Here is a 27835-nt window from a genome sequence, read left to right as displayed (position 1 = left end):
CTAACAGGTTATAGACTACATTCTTCACAGAGGCTGCTGCCACAGCTCCTGATTTATCCCAGCTTTCTGTCTCGGCAAAAGGTGAAATTGCTGCCTGGTATCACACACATTGTGACTGACCAGCTGTTTCAGCACATATATTGTCTCCATGTGTACTGACTCATATAAGTTGTTTTGTCTTTTCCTCAATGGCATAGATACCAGCTATTAAATACAAATTTTCACAAAACTTCTCAAAATTCATTACTTTTAATACATCCTGTCCATATTATTTAAAATTAGTTTCAGGATTCAAAAGTTTTGAGGGATAACCGGAAGGAAAGATGTACAGAGAGGCCAAAAGAATAATTACATATGTTTAGCTCCTTTAGGAATTCAAGTTTTTAAAAAGCAATATAAAAGACACGATGACGATCTTTACCTTTTGGCTTTCCGCAGCAGCACTTTACTGCGTGTCAAGACCCTTCAGTGTCACTGGAAAAGACTTCTGCTTCCCCCGACATTTGTGGTGCTTGATTTCTGCCTGTTTGCTGCAGAGGGAACAAGTCTGCAAACTTCAGAAACCGCAGAGGATGTGATGGGCCTCCATGGCACTTGTTAAGATGTCCAATGGCCCTGCTTCACAGATTCTTTACAGGCTGGGATGAGAAATGCCTTATCAACCCTAAATCACATGAGACAGGTTGAGAAAAAAGGGGAAAAAAAAGCATGATCTCTGGAACAAATCATACATTTTAAAACACTTACAGAATACATTGACATAACTATTTGCATTGGGTTTGTGTGGCAAGGCTTTGGTAGTGGGGGGGTTACAGTGACAGCAGTAACACCTCTGGGATAACAGACTTAAAAGGGAGAAAAGACTGCTGTGAAACAACAGCAGCCAGAAGAGAAGAGTGAAAATATGTGAGAACGACAACTCTGCAGACACCAAGGTCAGTGAGTGGCAGGAGGAGGTGCTCCAGGTGCTGGAGCAGAGATTCCCCTGCAGCTCGTGGTGCAGATCATGGTGAGGCAGCTGCGCCCCTGCAGTCTGTGCTCGACCCTTTGGCAAAGCACAGATCCACCTGCAGCCCACGCTGGACCTCACAGCAGAGCAGGTGAATGCCCGAAGTACTCTGTCACCCTTTGGGAAGACCACACTGGAGCAGGCTCCTGACAGGACTGGTGGCCCTGTGAAGGCAGAAGCCCACACTGGAGCAGCTTTGCTGGCAGGAGTTGTGACCCCATGGGGGGCCAACACAGGAGCAGCCTGTTCCTGAAGGACTGCACCTTGTGGAAGGGACCCACACTGGAGCAGTTCTTCTGGGAACTATTCACTTTTTAATATAGATTTGTCCATTTCACAGTAACATAACTGCTTCTCTCACACCTAGTATGGAACTTGGAAAAATAAGATTTAATGACCATTGTATTTTACGGTGCACTTTATGCATTTTTGCATTAGAAACATACATGATACAAATATGTAAGGAAGCTAATGTAGTGCAGCTTATTGTTTTCTCCAGCTTGAAAACAGATATTGGCATTTATTTACCACTTTAGGGTGATTGTGTTTTTTGGGTCACTGATCTTTAAGTTTTTCCTTCTAGGCCTACCATAACAATATGGCTTAGAGGAGTTTTTAAACATGTTAATCGGAGCTGTATATATCAATTATTTTGGTAAAGCTTTGCAGTTCGCTTTAGAAGCAAAATGAAACACATCTCTCTCCCATTTTTCAACAGTTCATGATTCTGAAGAAGCATTTGTATTCAAAACATCTATAGATGAAGACAGCATTCACTACTGGGAATCCATACTGAGATACAGAGCAAGGGATTTATATTTCAAAAGACCAAATAGACTTTCTGCTACCTTCAGTGTTCCAGGTGAACGGCTGGAAGACCATCTGGCAAATCTCTGCCAGACACAAGGTTGAAGGTCTGGCACCAGAATTTGTGCCAAGTTTTATACTAACAGAAATATGGCCAGATATTAAAGATGACTTTTATGATGCACTTGGCAATCAACATTAAAATATTTCCAACATCATCCTAACCAAGATTTTTATATCATTTATTCTGAAAAAGGGAAGAGACTGTCATCTAGGGAACTACTACCAGTATGTGTAGGATTGCTACAAAAAGTCAATATATAGGACCTAATTTTAAATAGCATCCCCTATTCTGTTTTGTTTGGTTCTGGAAAGATGCTTTACAACACAGCTTTGTTGACAAGTCATAGGTAAGAACAGAAAAATGGCAACCCTTCCAAACCATTTGTTGAAAATCCATGCAAAGTTGGACCTCCTTTGACTTAAGATTCTGACCACGTAAGTTGGCATTACCGTATTTCTTTACCATGTACATTTATATATAAGACAATGCTCAAAATTATATATAAGAGGATGATATATTTTTCAGGCTTACAAAAGCCCCATTGCCAAAACTGTTATCAAACTGTTATCAAAAATACTTTTAAAATTTATTTTCAGTTTTATTTTAAAAATGCTTCAAAAGCATACTGCAAGAAACACTTGACTTAATTTCCAACAAGTCCATAACAAATTTTTGCACTGAATCCTAATTCCATTCATTAATCTAAAATATTAATTTTGACATACTAAAACTTAAGAGTCAAGAAGAGAAATCAGATACTGCAGACCATGCCTATTAAGAAGCTCAAAGAGAGCAAAAGATCCAGCTCTAGTAGGATTTCTAGGCAAACAGCAAGGTTGCTATAAGACTTGGTAACATGGGAAACATTTGCTACATTATCATTTCACAGTCTTTACATACACAAACCCAGTTCAAAGGAGTGCGCTGTAAAATTATGCTCTACAGTTTCCTATAAGGCCTGGCTAATATTATATAAAACAAACTGTGGAAACTAAACTAGGTCCTATGATTTACAATTTTCTTCCCTTGTTATTTATTATGCTGAATTAGTTTTTATATATATATATACACTATATATACTTAATATTAATCTCTGGATTGTTTTGAGTTAGCACATTATTCCTTGAATTCTATTCCCTTTCCTTCCTTTTGTTTATGGGCTGTAATAAATTCTTGTTGTTTCTCTTTCTTTATTTTACAAGGTAAAAACTGTTCTTAATGCCTCATCTTATGGGTATAAAAATGGAAGTTGATAGAGTACACTGTTATGATTTATACAACTTCACCCAAAACTGCCTGCATTTTTAATCCCAGAGTGAGACTATAATGTCTGTACAACTACCATTTATTTCTGAATAAAATTATTTGATACCCAAAATACGTAACTATGGTGGGCATTACAAGAGAGAAAACAAAGAAAGGCTAGAAACAGATTCATTATCAATGTACCACAGCCAATCTGAAGTCAGACTTTAGATCTGAGCATAGGTTGCACACTGTTTTTGTCTTGGTGTTTTTCCTCTATGGAGTATTAGCCTGAAAGAACAAAGATGATCCCATCACTAATTACTATCTTGCATAAAAATAATTCTGTTTTAAGCTTTCAAACACTGGACTGTCAGTGGGGGAAATCTCTAAGCCTGTTAATTTTCGAGCTAGTAACATAGTGGGAAAGCACCAAGATCCTTCAGTTCAAGTAAGAAACTGCTAAGCTATTAATCAAAGCATTCAGTGTACAATTTATACTATCTCTGTATGTTGTTGCTACGATAAAATTACTTCACCTCTCCATTGAAGATGAGACTTCAAAATTACTTACAAACTTTTCTCAGCAGAAGGAATACACATCATCATCATCATTATCACAATTAGCCTGGGAATCAGAAATTACAGGAAAAAAGAAAACAGTTAGACCAGGTAAGCAGAAAGTCTAGGTTTCAGCTGGATCACCATTGGTGTAAGCAAACAATTACGTGCTGCGATTGTCCACAACATGAAAGTGAATGCAATTAGTATGAAGTTCTTATGAAAAAAGTTATTGAATGAAATATCAAGATGACATAGAGAAAGTGAAATACATATAATACTGTTCATGCACTTCTAAGACTCAAGTAACATACTATACAAATGAAAATTCATAACTGATTTATTTCTTCTTTCATTTTAGTTGTTTCATTTTTATATTGTTCCCTTCAAAACAAAACTCCATTGACCTGTACTTGTCACATCAGAAATATGAATGAAGAGAGAGAAATCTCTCTTACTGGCATCAGTCCACATGCATTCAATGACTACCTTAGACAGAATCAGGTCAGTTGGAAGGAACCACTGAAAAACACACAACACCCTACTCAGTTTAAGTCTATTCAGATCCAAATGCTAAAGGCAGTGGCTAACAGAGAGTCACTAGTCTCCTTGGGTGGAGTTTCCACAACCTATACAAGCAATCTGTTGCAGCATTTGACTGCTCAAGGCAAAGGTTTTCCCCTTGCACTAGGAGGCGTTTCCAGTGTTCCAGTGTTGTAACTTCTGGTCACAGGCTCTTGTCCTCTCAATGTGCTGCTCTGAGAAGAGTCTAGCTCTGTTTTCTCAACACTCTTCTGTTGAGGAAGGTATATAAAGCACTAGCCTTCTCTATTTAGGACAGAAAAGTTTGTACCAGAGATCACTATCTTAGAGTTCAATGGTTGAGCTAATTTTCTATCCATTATACTATTTATTCAGCTCACCAGCTTGGCTGTAGGAGCACTATGTACATCCTTAAAGGCCTTGCCATACAACATCCATTACTCTTAATGGTTTAGCTGGTAATCTCATCACAGAACAGAAGGCAGATGACCCTCCCAGACCACATGGCACAGAGGATATATAGGTGAAGAAAGCTTATGAGAGGTAGCCAGAGTACATAGGAAGCAGTTCCACAGCAACCGTTTCCAACTGGTGCAAACTAGAAAATAAAAATCCAGGAATCTGGGAAGCCAGAATCAGTTGCCTGCTGGCCCTGCATTCTCTTCTGAAATTTTTTTGGGAAACTTCCCTTTCCCCGAGGCTTCTGCTCATTGTAAACATGATGCCCTCTCAAATTCAAAAAAAGGAGTCAGGATTTTAATTTTCTCTGTCAGTTGTAGCAAGTTCTCATGCAAATGCAACAACACTGGAAGCTCAGAAGTGCAAGATTTAGAGTACATGTCCTTCTCACTCATTGCCTGAAATGAACAGATTTCTTCACTAAAATACACAAAGCCTGTTAAAAATTTTGCCATGCTAAGCCACACATTGATTTTTCTTTTCAATGTCATATGAAAAATGTTCCAAGCCAAAAACATTTCTCTGTCATCATGTGAGTCATCATAGCACTGACTTACATTCACATCTCCTGATGAGCTCCTGAGTTTTACTTTCAGTTGCACTGCTACAGAATGAAGCTTTCATAAAAAGAGGAAAGGAAAGCTGCACTAGGATTCTGTTGTACATAGGTGATGATGCTGAAAATATACTAATGCTGACTGCTTATGAAGATTTTTAAAGCAAAAAGAAATTAGTGAGGCAATAGGAGAGGTGAATGGATTTTGAAACCCATCTGTATGCACTTCATGTAATGTTAAGTTTTGTAAAACACTATGTGAGGAGGTACCATATGTCAAATTGCAGAACAGGCTCTGACACTACCAGTTTCATACAATTTAATAACAAGCATTTAAACTTCAACCATTTCTAGTGACACAACTGACAAGATATTTGAATATCAGAGCAGCCATCTTAAGATGAGAGTTGCCATAATACTTCAAATTTATCTGCTGATTATTTTTCTTAAAGCAATGTAAGCAGCAACAGTCCCACTGTTGTGCTGAATGAGCAGTTTTCTTTTTAGCCTTAATTTTCAAGTTTCTAAAAACATGTAATACCCAAAGCTACTTAGTATATTTCAAATAGGCAGGAGGGAAGCAAGAAGAGAAGAAAAAAACACCCCTTAATAGGCTCAGGGTGTTCTGGAATTGTTAGTTTCACAAAACCCAAAGAAAACTGAATTTGTACAAAACAAGAAAACTTGTTTATTTCCATATAAAGACAAAATTAAAAAAAAAACCCAAAACATTTCTAATACTTGCAGTTATGGTCTATAGGGACTATGAATCATTGCAAGTATTTTATTTCAGGAATAGATGGTTTCAAGTAACAAACAAATGTAGTGTTGAGGAAATGTTGTCTGTTTGTCTTCAGTTTGTAACTGAAAGAGGAATGTGGTATTGAGGATACGTTCTTAATTTATCTAGACAGTTCTAGATCATAATCTTCACTTGAAGCTTTGATGTCTATCAATTGCTGCTTAACATGACAGGAGAGATGTTTTTGATTTTACTAGTATTTATTCTCCTGTTTGTTTTTTTTTTTTTTAAATAAAAGAATGGGAAGAAAAAATAATCAGCATAATTTTGTTTGGTGAGAAATTTAAAAGAAAAAAAAACAACCCAAAGTCTAACATGGTTTATATGTTCAAGAATAAAAGTTATCAGTAAAAATGCTAACAGCGTGTAAAATGGAGACAAGTTATAGTTGTTGTGGGAAACTGTAAATTTGAATCCTTCACTTCGTGCATTCCAAAGCAGATGTTCAGCTGTTATAATTCAGCAAGACCCCCTGACCCTTAATTTCTCAACCACACGAATGTGCTGAGGATTTTTTTTTCACCGAATTTAGTTAAGCTCAGTAGCAGTACTCTAGCTGTTCTAAGAACTACAACACCCTCTACTGGGCAAAGAATTTTCATTCAAATATGGAAAGCCAGTTAATTTCAATGATCCAAAGAAACCACTGGTTGCATTCTCCCAAAGGTCGAGCTTGAGTGCATGATGCACACACGCACAATTTTATAAATAAGCTATATATAAATATAATGATGTATAAAATCCTATGATTTATTTTGGTGTAATGATAACATTTTATAAAGAGAAAGCAGGAATTAATATTTTGATGAAAGAAAAGACCATTTCCACTCAGTAATGAGGTTACTCATGAACCCCCTTTCCCTGAATTTTCACATTTGATGGATGCTATTCTCAGTACAGCAGCTCCTCTGAACAAATCAGTGGTCCCAATATGGGTGCACCTTTTGAATTTGATCCTTGATTTCTTCCTTATGTATTCTTAAAATGTCTTAATTATGTGATACTTTTTAAGGTTGCACTGCAGACGCATGCCACAGGCCCAAAGAACACATAGATTCTTGCACAGAGAGTATCAATATGAAAGTAGATGAGATTTTCAGCTGCCTCTATGAAAAGAGATGAAATAATGAATTTTCATCACAAATCAGAAGAGCATAATGTTATACAGGAAGAAACAGATTGTTGCAAGAATAAAAGAAAAGTAACATTTAGATTAAGAGACAAAACAATGGTTTAGAATGGAAAGTTTATGAAAAAGGCAAGCATTACTAAACAGAAGTATTGTAAATGAAGGGGAGATGAGAACCTGCGTGTCAGGCTTTTGAAAAAAGGGGAGCTTGAAACAGAAAACCTGTAAAAGTAAGAAAAACAATTTAGAGAGCAAGACACTTAAATGGGAAAATGGTTTTGATTGCTACACTTAGAGAAGGAGGTGCCCACCCCTTTAGTACAGACCACTTTCTGAGTATCTTTGCTTTCTGCTATCAGCCATCTGAATGACCTCTTCACTCTGCAGTCTCTCAACACACCACCTGCTTGGAAACAAAACTTCCCCAGTAAAACCAAATTTCCACGATAAAAACTAAAACATGTTGATGGCGTCTTCTGCTGGAAACCAGTCCTTTTATAAGACTGTAACTTCCCTGTTTAATTTTCACTAAATATTACATACTTAATTCTTTTAACATTTCAGTGCAATTAATATAGTTAAATTCAGCTTTTTTTCAATCAGAAATTCAGTCCCTTGTATCAAATAACTTTTTAGTTTGAAATGCAGTTCACATTACTAAACTTGATGAAGCTAAATGCCTTTTATCTTTCCTTTCCTATGCATTGTCACAGCTAGGTAAACTGCAATTAACCAGAGGATACTGACTGCACAGCGAGTTATTAGCCCACTGCATAATTGGACTTTAAGCTTGTCTGAGCCACTTCTAACTAATAATGCCAGAGATACAGTATTAGTATCACTGTGTTGGAACTTGACATCCTTAATTTAATTATACTACTAATAGTATTACTAATTACAGACTTTTTTCCTTGCCAATTACAATGTATTTTTTTTTCCTCCCAAAAACTGAAGTCCATAATGCAAAGCATTTGCTGAGAGCTCCACACTGAGTGACCACATAAGGATAATGGATGTTTAAAAACATTTAAAAAAAGGATGTTTTTCACCTCTCTCTGTAAGATCATTTTATCTGAAAATAATAGAGAACCTCAGGATTTTCTCTTTGGGAGGGAAAAGATGACTCTAATCTTCAAACATGAAAATTCCATGGTAACTTGCAAAAAAACCAATAAATTATTGTTTCTGAAACAGTGCTTTTTCTTCTTTCCAAATGAAATGCAACCACCAGTAGAATGGTTAAGTTTGGATGTAGATTGTACTAGGAATACAGGGATATTCACTCACTGGTGTTTCTGCAAATGTTGGAGTTTGGGCTCCAGCAGTTTTAAACAGCTTACCCAAAACTAATCTATTGTCTATGGCATTAAGACACTATATATATATATATGGCATATACACAAGAAATAACTCTTTTTCACCTTGCTATCAAAAAAAAGTTGTGATTCTCCAGAGATTCCTTCCCATTCCACAAAGATGTCAATCCCAAGCATTCACATGCACAGGAAAATCACTGTCTTGTTCAGTCTCATCAACAGATTCTGCAGGCAAATACTTACTATGAAATTGCCCTTTTGCTCTCATCCGTAATTTCAGTAGGAGCCAGTTAACTAAGAAATTTTTCCACCTAACACTCATTCATCATTTCAAAAGAGAAAATAAGAAACAGGAAAGCTTTCTGTTTCTTAGACTTGAACTTTATCTTCTCAGAGAACCTGGTCTTGATACATAGGTCAAAATAAAAGTTTTGTCCTCTTCTCAAAACAAGGAGGGCTAAGGAGAGACAAAAGGGACCATAAAAGTGTCAGGGCCATAGGATGTCCCTTGACACCTAAAGAATTTAAATTTTGGGTCCCAATTTTCCTCCCAGTGTTTCTCCTGACAGAAAGCACCTTACTCTGCTCTAGATTGGAGGACCTTTTCATCTTCCATATAAAACCCTCTGTTAGGCCACTCCAGTTCAGGATGGGTACACTGGGCAGATAAGCATGACTATATTCTTGTCTCTTCCATACAGCATCCCACTGTCTGACCTCAGCACAAAACAGGGATCAGCATCTCTTCCCACCACCACTTTGCCATCACTGCTACTACAATTACCTTTACCTCTTCACCGAGAACTAGCTGGAAGAATCAATGTCAGCCGCAGTCCAAAATTTGCCTCTGCTATGAAGGACAGAGGAATCAGCATTTTGATTACAGGTGACATTCATCATTCTTCAGACACAAATGTGCACACAATGGAATTTTGAACATGACTTCTAATATTAAAATTTTCTTCTCAGAGATCACCCTGAGAGCATAGTTATATAATACTGCACTATGAACAAAGTTCAGATATATTCACATCAGTAGGAAGTAGGCATCCAACTACCCCAACAAGTAGACAACAAAACACTTTTGTGATTTTGTTCAACAGCATTTTCTAGACTACCACAATGTTTTAACTTCTCAATCACATTTTTTCTATACAGATCTGATTGACAGATTGATTTTTATATTGTGGGGTTAAGAGGGCAGAAGGACAGGGTGAGGTAATTAAAAGATGGAAATAAATAGAAAAGGGAACCGTAGAAAACTTAAATACTCATTTCTACCTCCTCAGAACATTTTAATAATACAAGACCATTGCAATTCCCTTTGTATCTGTATGGACTAAGTAGCCTGCCATTAATTAGGACATTTGTTTTTCCTACTATCCAAGCCAGCTTTTTTAAAGACAAGTAAGGCAAAACTATCTCAGTGTAGATGAACTTCACTGAGATTTGTCTGGCAAAAATCGATAATGTCTATAATTTGTACTGCTGTCTGTCAACAGTTCATATCAGTAAACCCATATATTCTCAATTAATCCAAAAAGTTTCATGAAGAGATTTAATTCTTAAAAAATATATTAAGTAAACCAAATGGGACTGCACACTTAAATACTATATGCTTATGTTCTTTACCTACTCCTTCTGTCTAGTAGAGAACAGTTCTACGATGTAACATACTGCAACCAACAGAATCAAGCTAATCTGAGTTTAGATTAGATATTAAAAGGGAAAGAAAAGTAATTGCTATGTTTTCCTAGAACCCCAAACCCACCACACCAGCCTGCAGAAAGAATTAGCTGCATTGCACAAAGGAAAAAAAAGTGCACCTTAAGTCACCAACCACATGATGGCAGTCCAACATTAAAAAAAGGACAAAACCTGCACTAAAGAGAAACTATTTGAAAAATTAGTTTAAAAATTATGCATATTATTCATAATATAACCAAACAATGCTGCAGAGCAGTAATTTTCAATCGTCCTCTGTTTGCACACCTCTAAATACTTTAAGGACTTGAAGGCCCAAAATGCAGATAAATCTACTATTTATCTTCCATGAAGCCCTGACTCTATAGTAGTTTTTACATCCCAGAGTCTACAGAAAAATTATTAATTACCACTTTCATAATTTTAGAAAAAACTATTTTGATGTAGTAGTATGCAGATTTTCACTCTTTTCAAGAGTTCTGACTTCAATCCACTTACATTTATTTCTGAAATCCAGCATAGCTGTCAATGTGCTATTGAACAACTGAGCTTGTAGCTTCTTCTAATCATCATTTTTAGTGTCCTCCTCACTAACTGAAACTCAGCTACCTACATTCATTGACACAAAAGGTTTCCTTTCCAAATCTTTGGTAGGCATATGCAGCATACCATTATCTTATTAATGCCCAACACTTATAAGAAACTGATGACATCCAGAGTCTCATTTGCTTGGATTCAGTGTTGTTTGTTACAGCTGATATATAGTTTGATTTTTACCGTTTGTGTTAGTGAGGCTAATGATTTCAGTGATATTTCATGGTATTTCCAAAATAATTTCCTAATGCTTTTCCTAACCAGCACATGACAGATTGTTCCAGTTGGCACATATCCCCAGAATTGCTCCCTTGTTCCTAGATGAATTAATTTTTATTTGTCTATATTGAATTCCATGTGCTGTATGCCAACCAAATCAAGATGGGTCAAATTACTTAACATCTTGTGTCTCTCACTGCTGTCTGCTTTTGCCAGTATTGTGAGTAACTCTGAAAATATGTTTTCTCATATCAAATTATACAGATCAAATTAGCAATATCAGAGTTCACATCATGCTGGTGAGAGCATTTTTACGCAACACAAGGCATTAGCTGCAAACCAGTCACTGCTACACAAAAATACTGCTACTGCACCAAAATGTGGCAATTTTTTTCATTCTAACTCAGGTTAGAAATATAGATGCAATTTTATAGTGTGATGTTACAGGAGATGTGAGTTGCTAGGTCACCTGCAGGTCTGTAACCACAGATTTGAAGCTGATAAGCATTCTTCCACTCTATGGTGACAGAGTAAATTTGTTGCACTTGTATTTAGAGCACATTAAACTGTGGGATCTCTTCTGGCTCACAGGTCTTCAGGTTGTGACTCAGCTTTTCCTTATATGTGGAAAAGTTTCACCGTAAATACCTGTTTGTACTTATGAAATCAAAGGACATGCTCATTAACTTGCTTTCCACAATCACCACAAAGTCACAGAATCATTTCGGCTAGAAAAGACCTTCAAGATCAAGTCCAACCTTTGATCACCCCCTTGTCAACTAGACCATGGCACTGAGTGACATGTCCAGCTGCTTCTTGAACACCTCTAGGGATGGTGACTCCACTGCCTCCCTGGCCAGTCCGCTCCAGAGCTTGATGACCCCTCCATAAAAAATTCTTCCTGATGTCAAACCAGAACCTATCCTGGTGCAGTTGAGACTACGTTCTCTCATCCTGTCACTGGTTGCCTGGAAGAAGAGCCCACCTCTCACCTGCCTACACCCTCCTTTCAGGTAGCTGTAGAAAGTGACAAGGCCCATTCTGAGCCTCCTCTTCTCCAAGCTAAATAACCCCAGCTCCCTCAGACACTCTTCATGACTCACTCTCTGAACCCTTCACCAGCTTCATTGCATTCTGTGGAGACATACAATGTTTATCTTGAAGTAATGATTCAGGACACCAGAAATGGAAGAGGAGGAGGAGCTTTTCCAGCCTTTTCGTGCTTCTGGGTGGTGCCATGGAATTCCTCTGCCATACAGCAGTGGCCATCACTCCATTGCAGGTTCAGCATCCTTGTTTTGCAGTGCCTTCTTCCCTCTCTCTACTGAATTGTTTTTCAGATTGCACCCTAAGCATCTATGACAATATAAATTTTCTTCCCTACAAGCCCAGGAACTTGGAGAGTTGGCCTAAAACTTGTACTTCTTTCCTCTGACTTGTAAAGCCTTCCTATTAATGGATAGAGTCTGAAATTTGTTGAGCTGACTTAGACTTGGAACCATTTTGATAATTACTTTTCTGAAATACTTCATATGTATATACAACAACACACTTTAAAATCAATGTACTTTGGTATTTTCCTCCTGCTCAGAGGATGTTTACAATTTCAAGTCTGATATACCTTGTATTAAACTCAAAGTACTGCAACAAAATTAGCTTTTTACTGCACTATTGATTCAAAAGACACAAAACCTAGCAACATGATGGCCTTTGTTATAGTATATATAGAACTTGATTTTCTTATCATGCTGCCTTTAATTCTAATTCAATTCCTTCCCATTGTTTGAAATTCTTTATGCTAAAAATCTAAAAGTGTCCATTATAATTGCATTATTTATTCCCAGAATCCATTCTGTTAATCAATATTGAAGGAAATTGATGACTTGTCAGCAATTATTCAGGAAATGCTTAACTGTGTGTATACTTGAAAACATTTAAAAATCAGAAGTACAACCACCCCATCTTCTGATCAATTTGCAGTATGACATGCCAGAAAACTCAGAAACATGCTAGCATTGGCTATTTTTTCATATTTAATTCAGAATGATTACACATGTAACATATTAATATTACATATGTGCTCAGTCTTTATAAAAGCACTAAGGGTGTGATGAAAGACAAGGAACTACTGGAGAGGCTCCAGTGGTGGGCCACACAAATGATTAACGGACTGGAGCATCTCTTGTACAAGGACAGCTGGAACTGGGCCTATTCAGTCTAGAAGACTGAAAGGGAATTTCATCAATGCATATAAAAAGGCGGGTACCAAGAGGGTGGTGCCAGCCTCTTTCCAGTGGTGCTCAGCGACAAGATGAGGAGCAATGGCGAGAAACTAAACCCAAAAAAATTCCACGACATGAAGCAGATGATTTTTTTTTTACATTAGGGATGGCAAAGGGCTGGCACAGGCTGCCCAGGGAGGTCGTGAAGTGTTTCTCTGAGAACGTTCAAAACCCACCTGGACACTTTCCTGTGTCAAAGGCTCCAGGTGATTCTGCCTTAGTGAGGGCTTGGACAAATTGACCTTGAGATTGTGAAAGGGGAGATTCAAACTGGATTATTAGACAAATCCTTTTCACCGTTAGTGGTCAGACATTGGAATAGGCTGCCCAGGGAAGCTGTGGAGCCACCATCCCCTAAGTCTTTAAGAGGTGTCTGGATCCAGCGCTTAATCATGAGGTTTAGGGGTTACAGTGGCAGTGCTGGGTGATGGTTGGGCTTGATGCTCGTAAGGGTCTCTTCAAACACCGATGATTCTATGATTCTGTAATTCTATCTCCAGTGCACCCTTCCAACCCTACCGACACAGTAACTGCTTAAGAAAGCGGGCACACAACCGCCGCTCCATTTCGGCTGCACACCACAGGAAGAACTCCAAGCGCCAACACACAACAGTTTGACCTGGGGAACTGTCGGGTCCAAAAGCCGCTCCCTAAGGGACGCGTTAGTCACAGTGACGACCATCCCCACACGCACAGCTGCCCGCCCGCCCCCGGGCCCGCGGAAGCACCAGGGCCTGCTGGGGAAGCGGAAGGGCCGCCCCGCCCGGCCCGCCCGGCCCCGCCTCGCCCGCGCGGCCCCGCCCCTCCCTCTCCTGCGCAGGGGCCGCCGGAGCCGCCGGAGCCGCCGCGCCCGCCCGGCGCCGGGGCCGCCGCCGCCCCGCCATGTCCGAGGCGGGCCAGGAGCTCGTCCACCTGGTGTGGGGCAAGAAGGCCGGGCCCCGCGGGCTGGCCGACACCATCTTCTGCCGCTGGGCGCAAGGTACCTGCGTGCGCCGTGTCCCGCCGGCCCTTCCCGCCTCGCTGCCCCGGGCCGCCCGCCGGGGCACACCCGCGGCTCCCCCCGCCGCCCCCCGCGCTGTGGCTCCGGGTGCCTGAGGGGCGCCGTGCCTTGGGCACTGCTCGTGTGCCTCTGTCAGCGGCAGCTCGGCGCTGGCCCACGCGGGAAAATGATGAGGCAGCTTCCCTTGCGAAATAATTATTTAGTTTTTTTGCAGCATGGTCGTCTTTAGCCCCACATCTCCGCAGGGACTTAAAATTCTGTAGAAAAGGATCTGAATTTATTAAATATAACAAAAGCGTCTCGTGTCGTGATTTTACATAGCTTGTGGAAACGGTCAGAACTTGTGCTGTGGTTCTGGTTTTTTGTGAAATATATGTGACTCACAAATAGAGTTAGCGAAAGTGGGGCCAGGTTTGAGACAGAGACTCGTGTTTTTTAAACGGGTGTGTTTTTTAAACTGGTTATTTGGCCATGGAAGCAGGTGCATGCCAGTATTTTGTCAAGAAGTAAAGCAGAAGTTTCTTAGTGCTCTCTGTTCCTTGCCTTTTTATTTTTTTTTTACAAGGGTTTTGTCATCTACATAGTTTTAGTAGATTTGGGATCTGAGTAGCTGCTCCCCATTACTAGACGCAGTGCATTACCAGACTTATCTTTTTCACTCGGTTCATCTGACTTCAGATAATTCAGTGATAAATACTTTGGGGAAAAAAACCCAAACAAATTCCTTCAAAGGTTAGAATTTAAACAGGCACAGCAAAGCCATTACTTTTCCTAACAAAATTGGTTATTGAAATATAATTATATTTATAATATAATTATATACTTTATGAAATATATCTTGAAGTTTTGGTAATGTTACGGTTTCAGTACAAAGTGCGTGCAAAGTCAGAAAAGAAGAATTGGTGTTAAAAAGCTTAATTATTTTTTTAACTGTTGATTTGCTGCAATTAAAGTTTTAAAGATTGTATGAGAAATTTTAGCAGTTTCAAGATTTATTGAAATGTGTGTTTTAGTGTGCTGTACTTGTGATTGTGTGTGGGGCTAATGGAAAAGGTCTCTGGAGTTCTTGGTGGCTTCTGCAATGGAGCTGCTATTTCCAATCTGTCTTTAGGGAGGTCCTGTGACTGGAATGTGTAGTGCATCTGTTCCCTTCTCTCTATATCCTTCTCAATAATCAATTCTGCGTAGCAAAACTCCATGACATTAAGTTAGACTGTTTGGAGGTCTTGTGCTGAAAATTGAAACAGTCAATTCCAGTCACTTACCTTGTGTAGCTGCATAATACTTTCACCTAGCTTTCAGTTTCTATTTTGTTGAAAAAGTTCTGCAGCATTTACTTGCTGCAAATGAGGCCCGTCAACACTGACTCATCAAGATTTAAAAGAAGAAAAAAAAAAACCAAAAACGTATCAAGATTTATTCTTTCCAGAGACTCAAAAGTTTAAAAGATAGACCCTGTTCCACATAGTAAGTGCTGAAAGCATCAAACAACTGGTTTGGTGTTGGATTTTTTTGTTTATTTTTATTTCTGCTGATTGTAGTGACAGCACTGGCATTTGTTTCAGATACTTGCTGAGCATTGTCAGATCCTTTCTCAAACCCTTTCGAAGTTGAGACCTATGATTTTCATTTGGAAAGAAAAGTAGGCAGTAGAAAGGGTGTTGAGGAACGTAAGACTGATAGCTGTCAGTTTCTCAGTGAAGACAGCACATTCCTGGAATCCTGTTATGCACCAAACTCATTAACCATCATACTCATTTGAAAATGGGATTATTTGCAAGAAGTTCAGAGAGCTGACCTAGCTCATGAGGATGTGCTGTTGGGAGACAGTGGCAGTAATTCCCTTGGGTTTCTGCATTGGCAACTTTAAATATATTGGTTTTATTCTGGACTTCACAGAGGCATGGCTGTAAAATTGTTGTGAGGGTTTTTGTGTGGAGATCGTTACAGTTTTTCTTTATGTCTGCAGCAGAAATTGCAGTTTGAACCTTGTGGATTCTATTTACCTGAGTCCTCAAAGCAGACACAGGAATGTAGTGCAAAGCTTCACTCTGCTCTTCGGTGTTTCCTGGCGTAGATATGAGGACTTGGGAAGGACCTGAGAAGATGACTGACCCCTAAAGGAACATACCTATGTTAGAAGTAAATTTCTCCATTGATCCAAGGGACAAATTTCATGCATAAAACTGCTCTTCAGATCATCCCCAAGGCAGGAGGCATCATGTCTCTCCAGTATAAATGTCTGGCAGACTTGCACACAGCATCCTCACAGGGCTACATAAGATGTGTTCTCACTAGTCTTTGGAAAGAAAGATATGGAATGGTCTTCTCAAACAAGCATTTAACTGCAAAAGCATAGTAGGATGTACAGTTCATGTGTATTTGGATAACATACAGTGTAAAAAGGTCCATTATGTCTGGATTCTCTTCCAGCTGCCCAGTTTAATGGTAGCCTACTAGGTAGTTTGTATACATTCCTCAGTCCCTTACAGGACTTTCTGTCTCTTTATCCACAACCCATTCTATGGAATTTTGTTGTGGTATTGCTGTAGTAAATGCTTCTTCCATTATGTGGGCAGGAAAATTGGGGTTTTTTGGGGGGGATTTTCTCACCACAGAAAATTTCGGAATTTTCATTTTACTCTTAAGATATTCTTGGAAAACCTAAAGCCACAAGCAAAATGTGTATTCTATTCCCAGGGCTAGAGAAAGAATGAAACACTAGGATATGTTGTAAACCTCTTGCTTGGGTAATTATGTGTTATTCTAGTGTTTCCATCAGGCAGTTCTTGTATCCCAAAAGAGAAAAAGAAATGCAAATCCATGGTGAGAGGTGTCTGAATCACTTGGTTTATTCAGCTTGGAGAGGAGAATGAGGGGAGACCTCATTACAGTCTTCAACATCCACACGAGGGGAAGTGAAGGGGCAGGTGCTGATCTCTTTGCTCTTGTGCCCAGTGACAGGACCTGAAAAAACTGTGTGAAGCTGAGTCAGAGGAGGTTTAGGTTGGATATCCGGAAAAGGTTTGAAAAAACAGAGGGTGGTTGAGTACTGGAACAGATTCCCCAGAAAAGTGGTCACAGCACCAAGCCTAGCAGAGTTAAGGAGCCTTTGGGCAACACCCTCAGGCACATGGTGTGATTCTTGGTGTGTCATTTGCAGGGACAGGAGTTGGACTTGATGATCTTTGTGGGTCCCTTCCAACTCAACATATTCTGTGATTCTAGGACAGAAAATGAGTAGCACAGTATCTTTATAGCTAGACCAGATCAGCAAGGGGTTTTTCTAACCTGGTTAGTGTTGCATGCTCTTTGCTAATTCCCTTGTCTCTTTCATTCAAGTAGAATTGGGTTTTGTACAGACTGAAAATACTGAAGAGACACAGCATCCTTTGTGAAATGACAGCTATGTCTGTGGTGTCTTGGATGGAAAAAATATTTTTTTAGAAATAGGCTAGTAATAAAAAGATGCAGGAAAGTGGTGGAGTAGTCATAATAGAAGAATTAATGGGTTTTATTGTACTTTGGACTGTGAAGTGGCATATTAGATGAAGGACAAGGGTGCTAAGTCATATGCTAATTTTGGCAAGCTGTACATAGAAGAGCTAAGAATGAGATGCAAGAAAGAAACGTGGACCTTCATAAATGCCAAATGGGGAAATAAGGAGAATAAAACTTTGTTTTGTGTGATTATAGTGGACAAAGGATATAAAGACAGATTTCTCAGTGTCATTACGCAAAGTACTAGGCAATGCACTGGTTATCAACAAGAATCTAGATCCACTCCATCTCCCTGCCACACTGCCCCAAAAGGTTAAAGCAACAGAGCAGTAGTGATGTTGAAAAAATTGTGTCAGTGCAGTATTTAATAGGGTTATAAATGACATGGAAGATATATGGTAATGACATTATTTTATGTTTCTTGCAGGGAAATGATGCTAATTATACTCACGAATAAAAGGCAGATGGATTAATTGTAAAAAAAAATAATAATATTTTGGCTGCTTTACATCATTTTTCTTTTTGAAATTTTATCTTGAGTGAAGAGCTGTATGATAGATAAGAATGGTTAAGAGAGAGAGTAAGGAGAAGTTATCCTGGATTGCAGATGCTCATTTTGGTAGCTTAAAGGGTGTCCAGGCCATTCTTGCAAATCGTAAGGAAGAGTGTGGGTTTGATGAGTGTTTACAGAGATTGCCCAAAATGTGATTGTTGTGGAGGGTTAAAAAGGTGAGTAGATGTGATTTCAGGCTGAGGTAGGCTTGAACCCAGCTGGAGTTCGGAGTGTTGATTTCTGAAATTTTACCTGAGCTGACTTTCAGTTCTGTAAAATTTTTTAAAAAGAGCAAGACCATACTGCCTGAAGCCCATTTTTTTGCTTAACAGCTTTTAGAATCTTAATATTTATTATGCATTAAGCAGCATTTAAGTAATAAGAAAGTATTTTATGTGTGTTTTGCCTGTGGTTGTCTTCTGTGAAATCCTGTGTGATGTCATCTTTACATTGTCTGTCTCAAATTTGTATTCATTCCAGTGGATCACTCGATGTTCTTTGTTTTTAGGAAGCAATTTTGAAAAACAGGGCAGGGTTAAGCTGAGTTCATGCCTTCTATAAGAAGCCTGAAGAATGTGAAGCAAATTCAAGATTTCTTAAGTGTGGTTTAGTGGTACCACACCCAAGTATGTTGTTTTTCTGCAGAAACAAATCATTAAAACTACTAAAAAAGCTGTCTTGTTGAAATGTGCTTAGATGGCATGCAGTAATACTTCAAAGCAGAGGAGGACTTTCCTTTTAATATTCTAAGCTTGCACAAACCAATTCAGAAAGTTGAAAGGACTGATGATATTTCTTAGTAGGTCACGTTAACAGGGCAGTGTAATAACATTACTGTAAACTTTGGTTCAGGTGTGAATTAATGGAGCTTCATTGCTACATCAGGTGATTCTGGATCTAAGTATGTAGGCTTGACATAGGCACCTAGGTTTTGGATATAAAATACATCTTTGTAATGCACATTTGCACATGTGGCTAGAAATAAACCTGGAGCCTTTGGTCAGATACAGCAAAAACCCCATGGCTACCCTGATCCTTTTAAAAACAAAAAAATTCACATTGTTGTGGAACAACTACTATTCTGTGATGAAGTATGGGATGCAAAACATCAAGCTGTCCTGGCTCTTGCTGCTTGGGATGACATACTTGCCATGCTGTAATGACTTGCCATGCTGTAATGAGGGGGGATGCATTTCCGTAGTTCAGATTCACATCCAGGGCTTAGAGATGCTTTTGTTATTGGCAGCATGTAATCCTGCAGAATGAGGAGGAGGAGAAATTGTGGGAAAGCAGCATTGAACTTTCTTTCTGCTGAGACTGACACTGGCAGTCTTAAAATGCATGTGTATCCCCTTTCTGCCTGCCCCCACTCGCTTGTGTTTGCTGGTTACTTGGTGGCTACAGTTGCATGGTTTCTAGATTACAGTGAACTAGAATGACTTCAGCAGTCTTATTATTACTTAAAAGGATAATACAAAACACCACTCGCTCTAAGTTGCCGTGTTTCAGCTTCATCAAGGTAATTGCATGTGCATTTATCCATGAGAAATGAAAGTTATGAATCACCTTGTCTTAAAGACAAATTTAAGGGCAAGGTGGTAATGAAACAATTTTGTAGTAATTGCTCCAGTATTTGCATTATTATGTGACTGTAAGATAATTCTGAAATACAAATGCATTAAAGCTGGAGGGGGAAAATAGGTGATGTTGCATCTCAGTAAATGTAGTGTCTCTTCTGTGAAAGAACACCATTAAGATGTTTTATTCAGGAGTTGCAAGTGAATATTTAAGCTACTCAGCATATTTCAGTCTTAATAGGATACACTGATAGGTCAAAAATGAGATCAGTGGGAGGCATACTGTGCCATTCATTGAGAATAGAAGTGTATTATATGTGTTTAGTGAAGGTACCAAGATCTATTTTTATTACACATGTAGACAAAATAATACATAAATTTTAATTTATTGATGAGAAATAAACTATCATAAAATAACCATGGTTTAAGTTAGAAATTCTTTTGTTTAAAACCCTAGCTGTTGCACCTTAGTGGTCATGATTTAATTGCAGATATAAATAATTAATATCTGTCCTTTCATCTGTACTGATGACTCTTTTGTTTCAGCTAGTTTAACCATATGCAGTTACATTATCAAGGAAGCAAAGCCCTGATTTTTAAAGGTGAATAAATCAGGTGTCATTTCTGTTAGGGAAGGAGTAAACATAGTTGTTTATGTATTTCATTAAATAAAATCCTTTTTCATTTGACAGGATTTGTCTTTAGCGACTCTGAATCAACTGCATTAGAACAATTTGAAGGTGGCCCTTGTGCAGTAATAGCACCTGTGCAGGTAAGATGTCTTTATTATAGGAATGGCTTAATATCAGTGAGCCCAAAATTTGTTCTTTATATATATGGAGTTAAAATAAATATGAAAAAAACTGCAGATCACTTGTATTTTGATTTCATAATTAAAGTGTGGAGGAGGCAAAATCTCTGTAAAAAGGCAGGGATGGGCATGGGCTGATTTTGAATTATAATTTTGCAGAAGGACATATGTTTGAGAATATACAGCAGGTCGGTCCAAGCAGAAGTGACTTCAAAATCAGCAATGAATTATAAAGGGGAGAAGGAAAAGAGAAGATACAAATTTAATCCTAATCCTTTCACATCTCTTGAACTCCCTGGTCTTAAGGGTAATATATGTGTCAATGTATGCTTTTTTATTGTAATTCTGTATTAGAAATATTTAAAGTAGTTGATTTTCACATCAATCAAGGTTTACTATGTACTAAAAGGGGAAAAATTATACTTTGGAAGTCCTAATTAGCAGAATAATTGAAATATGTCAAGTGAACATATATATTTAATGTGTTTAGGATGTCACTTGTGTTGCAGATACGCTAAACCATTTCTGGTTTGATTTTTTTTGTTTGTTTGTTTTCTTACTCGATTGTACCTTGCAGGCCATGTATGCTATTTGCAATGCTGTTTCAGGGCAGTTAGGACTGCTGGGTGGACATAGGACCTGTAGGCTGAATCTGTTCTGCCAGACCAGTTTGTTTAGCTATGACTGCTCTTCAGTCCTGTGGGAGCACCTTGTAGCAGCAGGCAGGCTTTCAGTCATGGACCTGGTTATTTCTGATAACCTGCTGGTGACTCCTCTTAAACACAAATCAGATTCTGCAGATATGTCTCAGTCTGATTGGAGGCCTTGTCCACTGATATGGGACATGCTTAAATCTTGTAGCAGAGTGAATCTGATCATGAACTGGAAGGTAATTGGTCAGACAACTGACAGTGTGGAATTGTTTGCATCTCTGGCGTGTATAATGTCATAAAACCTCTGCCATTCGTAGCACTGGTTCCACCAAAAGACTTGTACTGCAGGAAGAAGCACCATTTGTTTAAGTGGCAAACAATCAATAAAAAACTATTTTACTATGAACTATAACATGGCATCTCTCAGATGCAGGGAGTCTGGTCTTTGATGTTAGAATCTTTTATCTGGGGATTGGAGAGAGTAAGGAATAGGATCAGCCAGCTGTTTAAAGGCAGTGCCAAGTCTTGAACATATAAAATGTAGATAATTTTTTTTCTAGGTGGTGTAGTTAAACTTCCTTGGAATTAAGTAATTAAAGCATATTTAAAAGTGAGTTGAGTTCCAGCTAGGGAAGGAGGAAGGGATCAAACAGATCTTGCAGTGTCTGCTGCTGCTGTGTATTACTAGAGGGGTGTGCAAAAAATTTGTAATGGGAGAATAGGGTGAGCATGTGAGGAAAGCAGTGAAAGTTGAACTAGCTGTTTCTGAGGTGCTGAAAGTACCTGAAATGGCATCTTACAAAGTAATTAGAAAACCCAAGACTCTGCTTCATGAAGTTTCTTCTTTCATTGTTCCTTCTCTGTAATTTGGAGCATATATATATTTTATTTTTTTTTAATTGCAGCATTGGTGTTGATGATAAAACAAAGGGATATGAAGGGATAGATACATACATAGGATTTCTTTAACCTGGTCTGCAGGTTATTATTTGCAATTGTTAAAATAGGTAGGCTTGTTAACTACTTGTTAACTACTAAAGGGGTTTGTGTTAGTGACTACAGATGTTTTGTACTACTGGTCAATTATACTGAAAAATATTTCTGTCTCCATTACTGCAGTCCCATGAGTCTGGAGGTGTATATGCCAGTATGCACTATGTGTATTTGAAGTGTACTCGAAGTTGAAACTCAATGGTTTTAAATGTAGTTAGCTGAGGCCACCTTTGTTGCTGGTTTGATGGGGAAAAGTCAATAAACAGAGCAGGCTCAGAGTCTTGTTTTGAATGGTAAGCAGCTTGAAACTCATCTAAAAATATGCAAAAATGCTTTGTTGTAGGGCTTGTGACATAATGTAAAAGGTGGTGTTGTATTTTAATAATATTTTATTCTTTGATAACAAAGGCATTCCTTTTGAAGAGGCTTTTTACCAGTGAAAAGTCTACTTGGAGAGACTGTCCAGGTACTGAGACTTCTTTTTTTCCTCTTATTATTTTTCTGTTTTGTTTGTTTGTAAAGCATGTCTTAGTTCAAAAAACTTAAAATATTTCACACTTTGGGTTTTTTTTGTGTGCTTCCATACTGTATGTATACTACGTCCTTCAGAACTCCTATTTGTGAGGTCTGTGCTGGTCCTTAATACTTCTGTGTTTTATAAGTCATGAATTGAAATTAGTATTAAGAAAGGGAATGGGTTACAAGTTCTATAAAACCGTACTTTTATAAAGACAGCTTTATAATCTTTGGTGCAGTATCGTAAAAGAGCAATTAACATTAGTAATTAATGAGATAAAAGTAATTATTTAGATAGCATTAATGTATAAAAAAGATACTAGTAACATATATGACAATGGTTCTCAGCAGTCAGACTCATGCAGGTTTCTGGTCTTTCAGAAGAGGAGCAGAAGAACCTTCTCTGTCACACACTATGTGATATTTTGGAAATGGCTTGCTCTGATAATTCTGAGTCATACTGTCTGGCAACTTGGATAAGAGGAAAAACAACTGAAGAAACTGCTAGTATTTCTGAAAGTCCTGCAGAATCTAGCCGTCGAGAGGAACAATCTTGTAAGACATATTTCCATGCTAAATTACCCATCACTTAGTGAAGTATTATGTGGTTTATGAGGGACCACTGCTTTTTTATTAATTCACAGATGGGGGTTTTGCCTTTGTAATTCCATTAGCAAAAGACAGATTTTTGTCTGTTGTAAATAGAGGCATTGATCTTTTTTGTTGAAAGCAATGTGCTGTCTGTCACTGGGGTTCTAACGTACATGTTTCTTTAGAATTTCAGCAATTTCCATAATCTTCAATTTTATTTTGTAATTTACTGGAACCTGATACATCTTTAGTTTTGAAACATCTACATGCTTCTTAACACTGGAAGAATACTTGTCACTTGTTGTTTTAGAAGAATTTTGTAGAAAATTCTCCAATGCTTTATTTATTCTAAAATATTCTGGATCCCCTGTTATGGAGAAGTAGCCTTTTTCCATTTTTCTGTGCAGTACCAAACAGTTTAAATCACCTTCTAGTAAATTATCATAATTTTTTTATAGCTTAGAATTTTTCAGTTACCTGCTTTTTTTGACAATGTCTTTATTCCTTCATTAGTTACTGACATCAAGGCTCCAGGAGCCATCATCTGTTGCACTAAGATGAGGCATCCGGTCATATCTAAATACTGCAGAGTCAGTGGCATGGGAAGTTTGTCTGTGGACATATGATCAGAGAGTTGTATTTATTAATCTTTTGACAGGAGAGATACAATGTGTTAAAAGATCAGCTGCTTTTTCTTTTAGTTTTTGTTCAGAATGTGAGCCTTAAGAAGTATGAAAATCTCTTCACATGAGAACATATTGCTTGTAAAGGTGCTGTCTTTTGATGGAAGGAATATCTGTTTGTGGCATAACTACAAAGTAAGAATTGTACAAATAGATTTATATGTACGCAGCTAGTTATAGCAATTTGTTGTGCAGGGGCTCCTTGTCACAAGTCATTATCTGCTTCTATCAAGTGCTCCCTGTGCTTTAGAAGGCTCAAAGAATAATAATTAAAATGATATTTAGTTGAAAAACCAGACAGTCAGTGCATAAGAGTTCGAAGGTGACCATTTTTTAAAGTAATAAGTATTATACAGAAAGTTTTATCTGCAACTTATCTGTAAAAAAACCTTCCTTTGCAAGATAAGGCAGTTGTAACTCTGAAATTCCTAATTTTTTTCCTTTTTTTATTTGACTCTGAAGCTCTTGCCAATTATAGGAAGTTTGTTTTCTAGGTAAAGTTAAGCAGAGACTAGTGATTTACAGGATCTTACTGTTCTGTTTTTTAATGTGTTGCTTGATTCCAAAGGACTTTTAACTGTAGAAAATATTCAACAGTCTTTTTAAACACACACTCAAGTTAATAATTACTCTCAACACTAACATTTTTGAACTAATCCATCCTATTACATAACTACATTTTTCACGTTTCTGTACAAGTCTTCAAGTTTTGCCTGGCTTGTCCTTAATAGCATGGAATGTGCTCATGGAATACCAGGATACATTTACCATGTATAGCCTGCTTATGTCATGGGCAGTGTTGGTCACTTTTATTGTTTCTATTTTACATTCCCTGCTAGACACTGAATGCACGTCTCGTACAGTATTTTGCCTTCTGTATGTAATGCAATACGCTCACTGATTTAAGATGTATTAGTGAAGTTTGGGCTTTTTTCCCTTCCTCTGTCCTGCTGTTTACCTGTAAACCCTCTTCTTAACCTGGTTAGGGGCAGGACTGAGGTGTTGAGGAGAAGATACTGTGAGTAATGCAGAGTTGTGTAACTGCTAGTGCAAAGGAGTACATTTATTTCTTGCTTGGCTGCTGTACTCAATAAGAATAGAAACTGGCATTGTCATAGTTGATAGAACTTAAGAGTTGGGTGAGCAGGGAGTATTACAGATACAGTTCCATATGGCAGGCTATTTGAGAATTGAATATGGGGATATGTTTATAATAAAGCCATGAAATATGCTTAGACACAGCATGTGAGAGTATCATTTTAAAGGGTTTCTAAACAATTGTATTTCTCATACATCTCATGTTCTCTTGCTGTTTGTTCTTTTTTGTTTCACTAAGCACTGTCTTTATTTAGCATTGTTTGGGTTATGTATAGCTCTACTTCTCTTTAGAATTTCTACTTATTTCCCTTTATTTCAAATAGTAATTCTATTAGCATTTCACTCTGTTCTTTAGTAACAGAATGAAACTGCCTGTCATCCTGCTGTGCGAACAAAAGGTGGATTCGAGCACACTTACTGAATGCAATAGCATTTTTCATCTGCTTTTGTGGTGTATAGCAGTCACTTGTTGGCCATGTGTTGGCTTTAGTAGTGCAAGTTCCCAGGTTCAAAGATTGCTTTATATGAGTTAGGCCCTCTAACCTTCTGCTTAGAAAAACATGTGTTCTTCAAGCAAGGTTAGTTTTTGCAGCATTTTCTGCAATTTAGATTAATTGTATTTTATAAAAATGTCTTAAAAATACATTCTTTTAAGTCCAGTTTTATTCCTGGTAATCTAACCAATTCCTTGTAGTTATTCATATGACAAAAACTAAAATTCTTAAGACTGCTGCTGCTGTTTTTCTGAAGTAGAAAATGAAAGTGTTCTGTTGCTTGAGAATTAGTTGTGTTTGCATGTAGGGCAAATTAAGTGCATCTTTCAAAATACAATCAGAATGGGTATAAAATGCCTTCTCATGAATTCAGGTGGGAAGAACTGAGCAGTAGTACTAGCCCTAATGGCTTCATATCTTAACTGAATTGTATACAGCCACAACCCATAGCTTGGTGATCAGACATTGTTTAAATACTCAGCATCAAGTGGTATCTATCAGAAAGCAGATCTGTTTTGTGTATTATTCTACTAGCAGAAAGATAAAGAAAAGAAAAAAGAAAGGTATAAAGCCTGTGTTGAACTTGGGAAGACACTAATGCTGTATTTTTTTTTTTATGTCCTGGATGCAACACGAATTTGAAAGACTCTTTATCCATTATTGAAAGAAAACAATGAGAACTTATTTAAAACAGAATGTGTAACACTGTGTAGAGTAATTCTACTTTTTTGTTTGTAATAAATAAGCATTAAATGGAAAAAAAATAACCAAATTTCAGTAACAGAAGTGTATATTCAAAGAAAAAATACAGCTTACCTACACTGATAAAATTATCCAAATAATCGTGCTTGCTTTTCTAGGAAATAGTACTTCTTGTTGACCTGCAGAATTATATCTATAGTATGCTAATGCTTGGTGACTTAGTGACAGCTACATTTTGTACAAAAGCGGCAGCTCAGTATATGACAAATATTTCCAGGACTATGCACTCTAGTGGCTTTGTGCTTTTAATAAATTGATTAGTCCAAATAGAAATGTTCTCACTAATTTGTATGGTGGAATCTTAATGTTGCAGTAAATTAGTTTATACTAATCAGTTAAATTTAAATGTCAGGAGAGGATTAAAAATATAATTAGAGCTTGAAAGTATTCTAGCTTGCTGTGTGTATCTTGTGTCATTTTTTTGCCATGTGTAGTGCTGAAAAGTGTCTCTTGTGTATAGCTGCCTTGGCTGTCGAAGAGCTTGGCTTTGAGCGATTTCATGCATTAATTCAGTAAGTAATATGTTGGAACATTTAAAATACAATATTTTGAAGTTTCACTAATATTCACAGGCCTGAAAGGGGTATGCTGAGGAACTTTTTTTGCATTACTCATTTGGTTAAACTTGAATTTCAAGTTTTGGTTTGGGGGGGTTTGTGTTTTTTCTTTGTATTTTAGCCATTTAAAATGGAATATTATTTTGAACATAAGTATTGGGCTTTAAAATAAAACTGGAGCAATGTAATGTGATTAATTGGCCAGATATTTTATGCATTTCAAGTTTATGAACACAGAGTTTTGTGAATCTAATCAAGATTCCTATTTAGGTTAAAGATATTAATCCTCCATATTTATATAATGTCATCAGTACATTTTCCTGATTTGAGATATCATAAGAAACATTTATTAAAATGTCATATACAGGACTGATTTTTGTTTCATACTTTAAACACTTTTCTTTTTTGGGGGTCTAAACCCAGAGTTCACAGTCTAGTGAGTTTATATTTAAAGGTAACAGCCTTTTATTTTCAAGGTGAACCATTGTGTACATATTATACAAATCAATCCCCAAAGAGTAAATAAAGAGCAGCAGAATTCAAAAAAACACCTGATGGAAAATGTTGCTAATTAGAGCTGAAATAGCCACCATTCAGTTTATCAGTAGTAATTACAGTTTATTTTTAAATCCATTGTTATATAGGGAAATAAGAAAGAGAAGAATATAACATTTTTATAGATGATCAAAACACTAGTTTCCTACTCTTCCTCCTCCCCTCCTGCTCTCCCCTTCGGTCTTGGAACTTGTGGTATCC

The 27835-nt window shown here is 37.7% G+C and overlaps 2 protein-coding genes across 8 annotated transcripts in view; one reads left to right on the top strand and one right to left on the bottom strand.

The window, feature by feature from the left end:
- The window catches only part of LOC111924175 (uncharacterized), a 74963-nt gene extending 60934 nt beyond the window's left edge, over positions 1 to 14029 (bottom strand). Inside the window, exons 1-3 of one of the 6 annotated variants that reach the window (XR_002861507.2) lie at positions 13467 to 14029; positions 3700 to 3753; positions 422 to 664 (exon numbers count right to left, since the gene is read on the bottom strand). The gene's annotated coding sequence lies outside the window, so the exon portion shown is untranslated. The remainder of the gene's footprint in view (positions 1 to 421; positions 665 to 3699; positions 3754 to 13466) is intronic. The other 5 variants (XR_015278357.1, XR_015278363.1, XR_015278366.1 and 2 more) reach the window with 5 other exon arrangements.
- Positions 14030 to 14081: 52 nt separating this feature from the next.
- MINDY3 (MINDY lysine 48 deubiquitinase 3) overlaps positions 14082 to 27835 on the top strand; it is a 48037-nt gene continuing 34283 nt past the window's right edge. The window contains exons 1-6 of one of the 2 annotated variants that reach the window (XM_086858902.1): positions 14100 to 14269; positions 20468 to 20523; positions 20614 to 20693; positions 22787 to 22844; positions 23276 to 23449; positions 26983 to 27034. In XM_086858902.1, coding sequence (XP_086715028.1) covers positions 20481 to 20523; positions 20614 to 20693; positions 22787 to 22844; positions 23276 to 23449; positions 26983 to 27034 — 407 coding nt within the window. In that variant the 5' untranslated portion in view covers positions 14100 to 14269; positions 20468 to 20480. Of the gene's footprint in view, positions 14270 to 20467; positions 20524 to 20613; positions 20694 to 22786; positions 22845 to 23275; positions 23450 to 26982; positions 27035 to 27835 lie in introns of both variants that reach the window. The other variant, XM_086858891.1, reaches the window with a different exon arrangement.

The sequence above is a fragment of the Cyanistes caeruleus genome, chromosome 1 (assembly GCF_971803275.1).
Source record: "Cyanistes caeruleus chromosome 1, bCyaCae1.hap1.1, whole genome shotgun sequence".
Classification (NCBI taxonomy): Eukaryota; Metazoa; Chordata; class Aves; order Passeriformes; family Paridae; genus Cyanistes; species Cyanistes caeruleus.
Note: the sequence above shows the minus strand (reverse complement) of the source record. Positions and strands in the feature narration are given on the sequence as shown.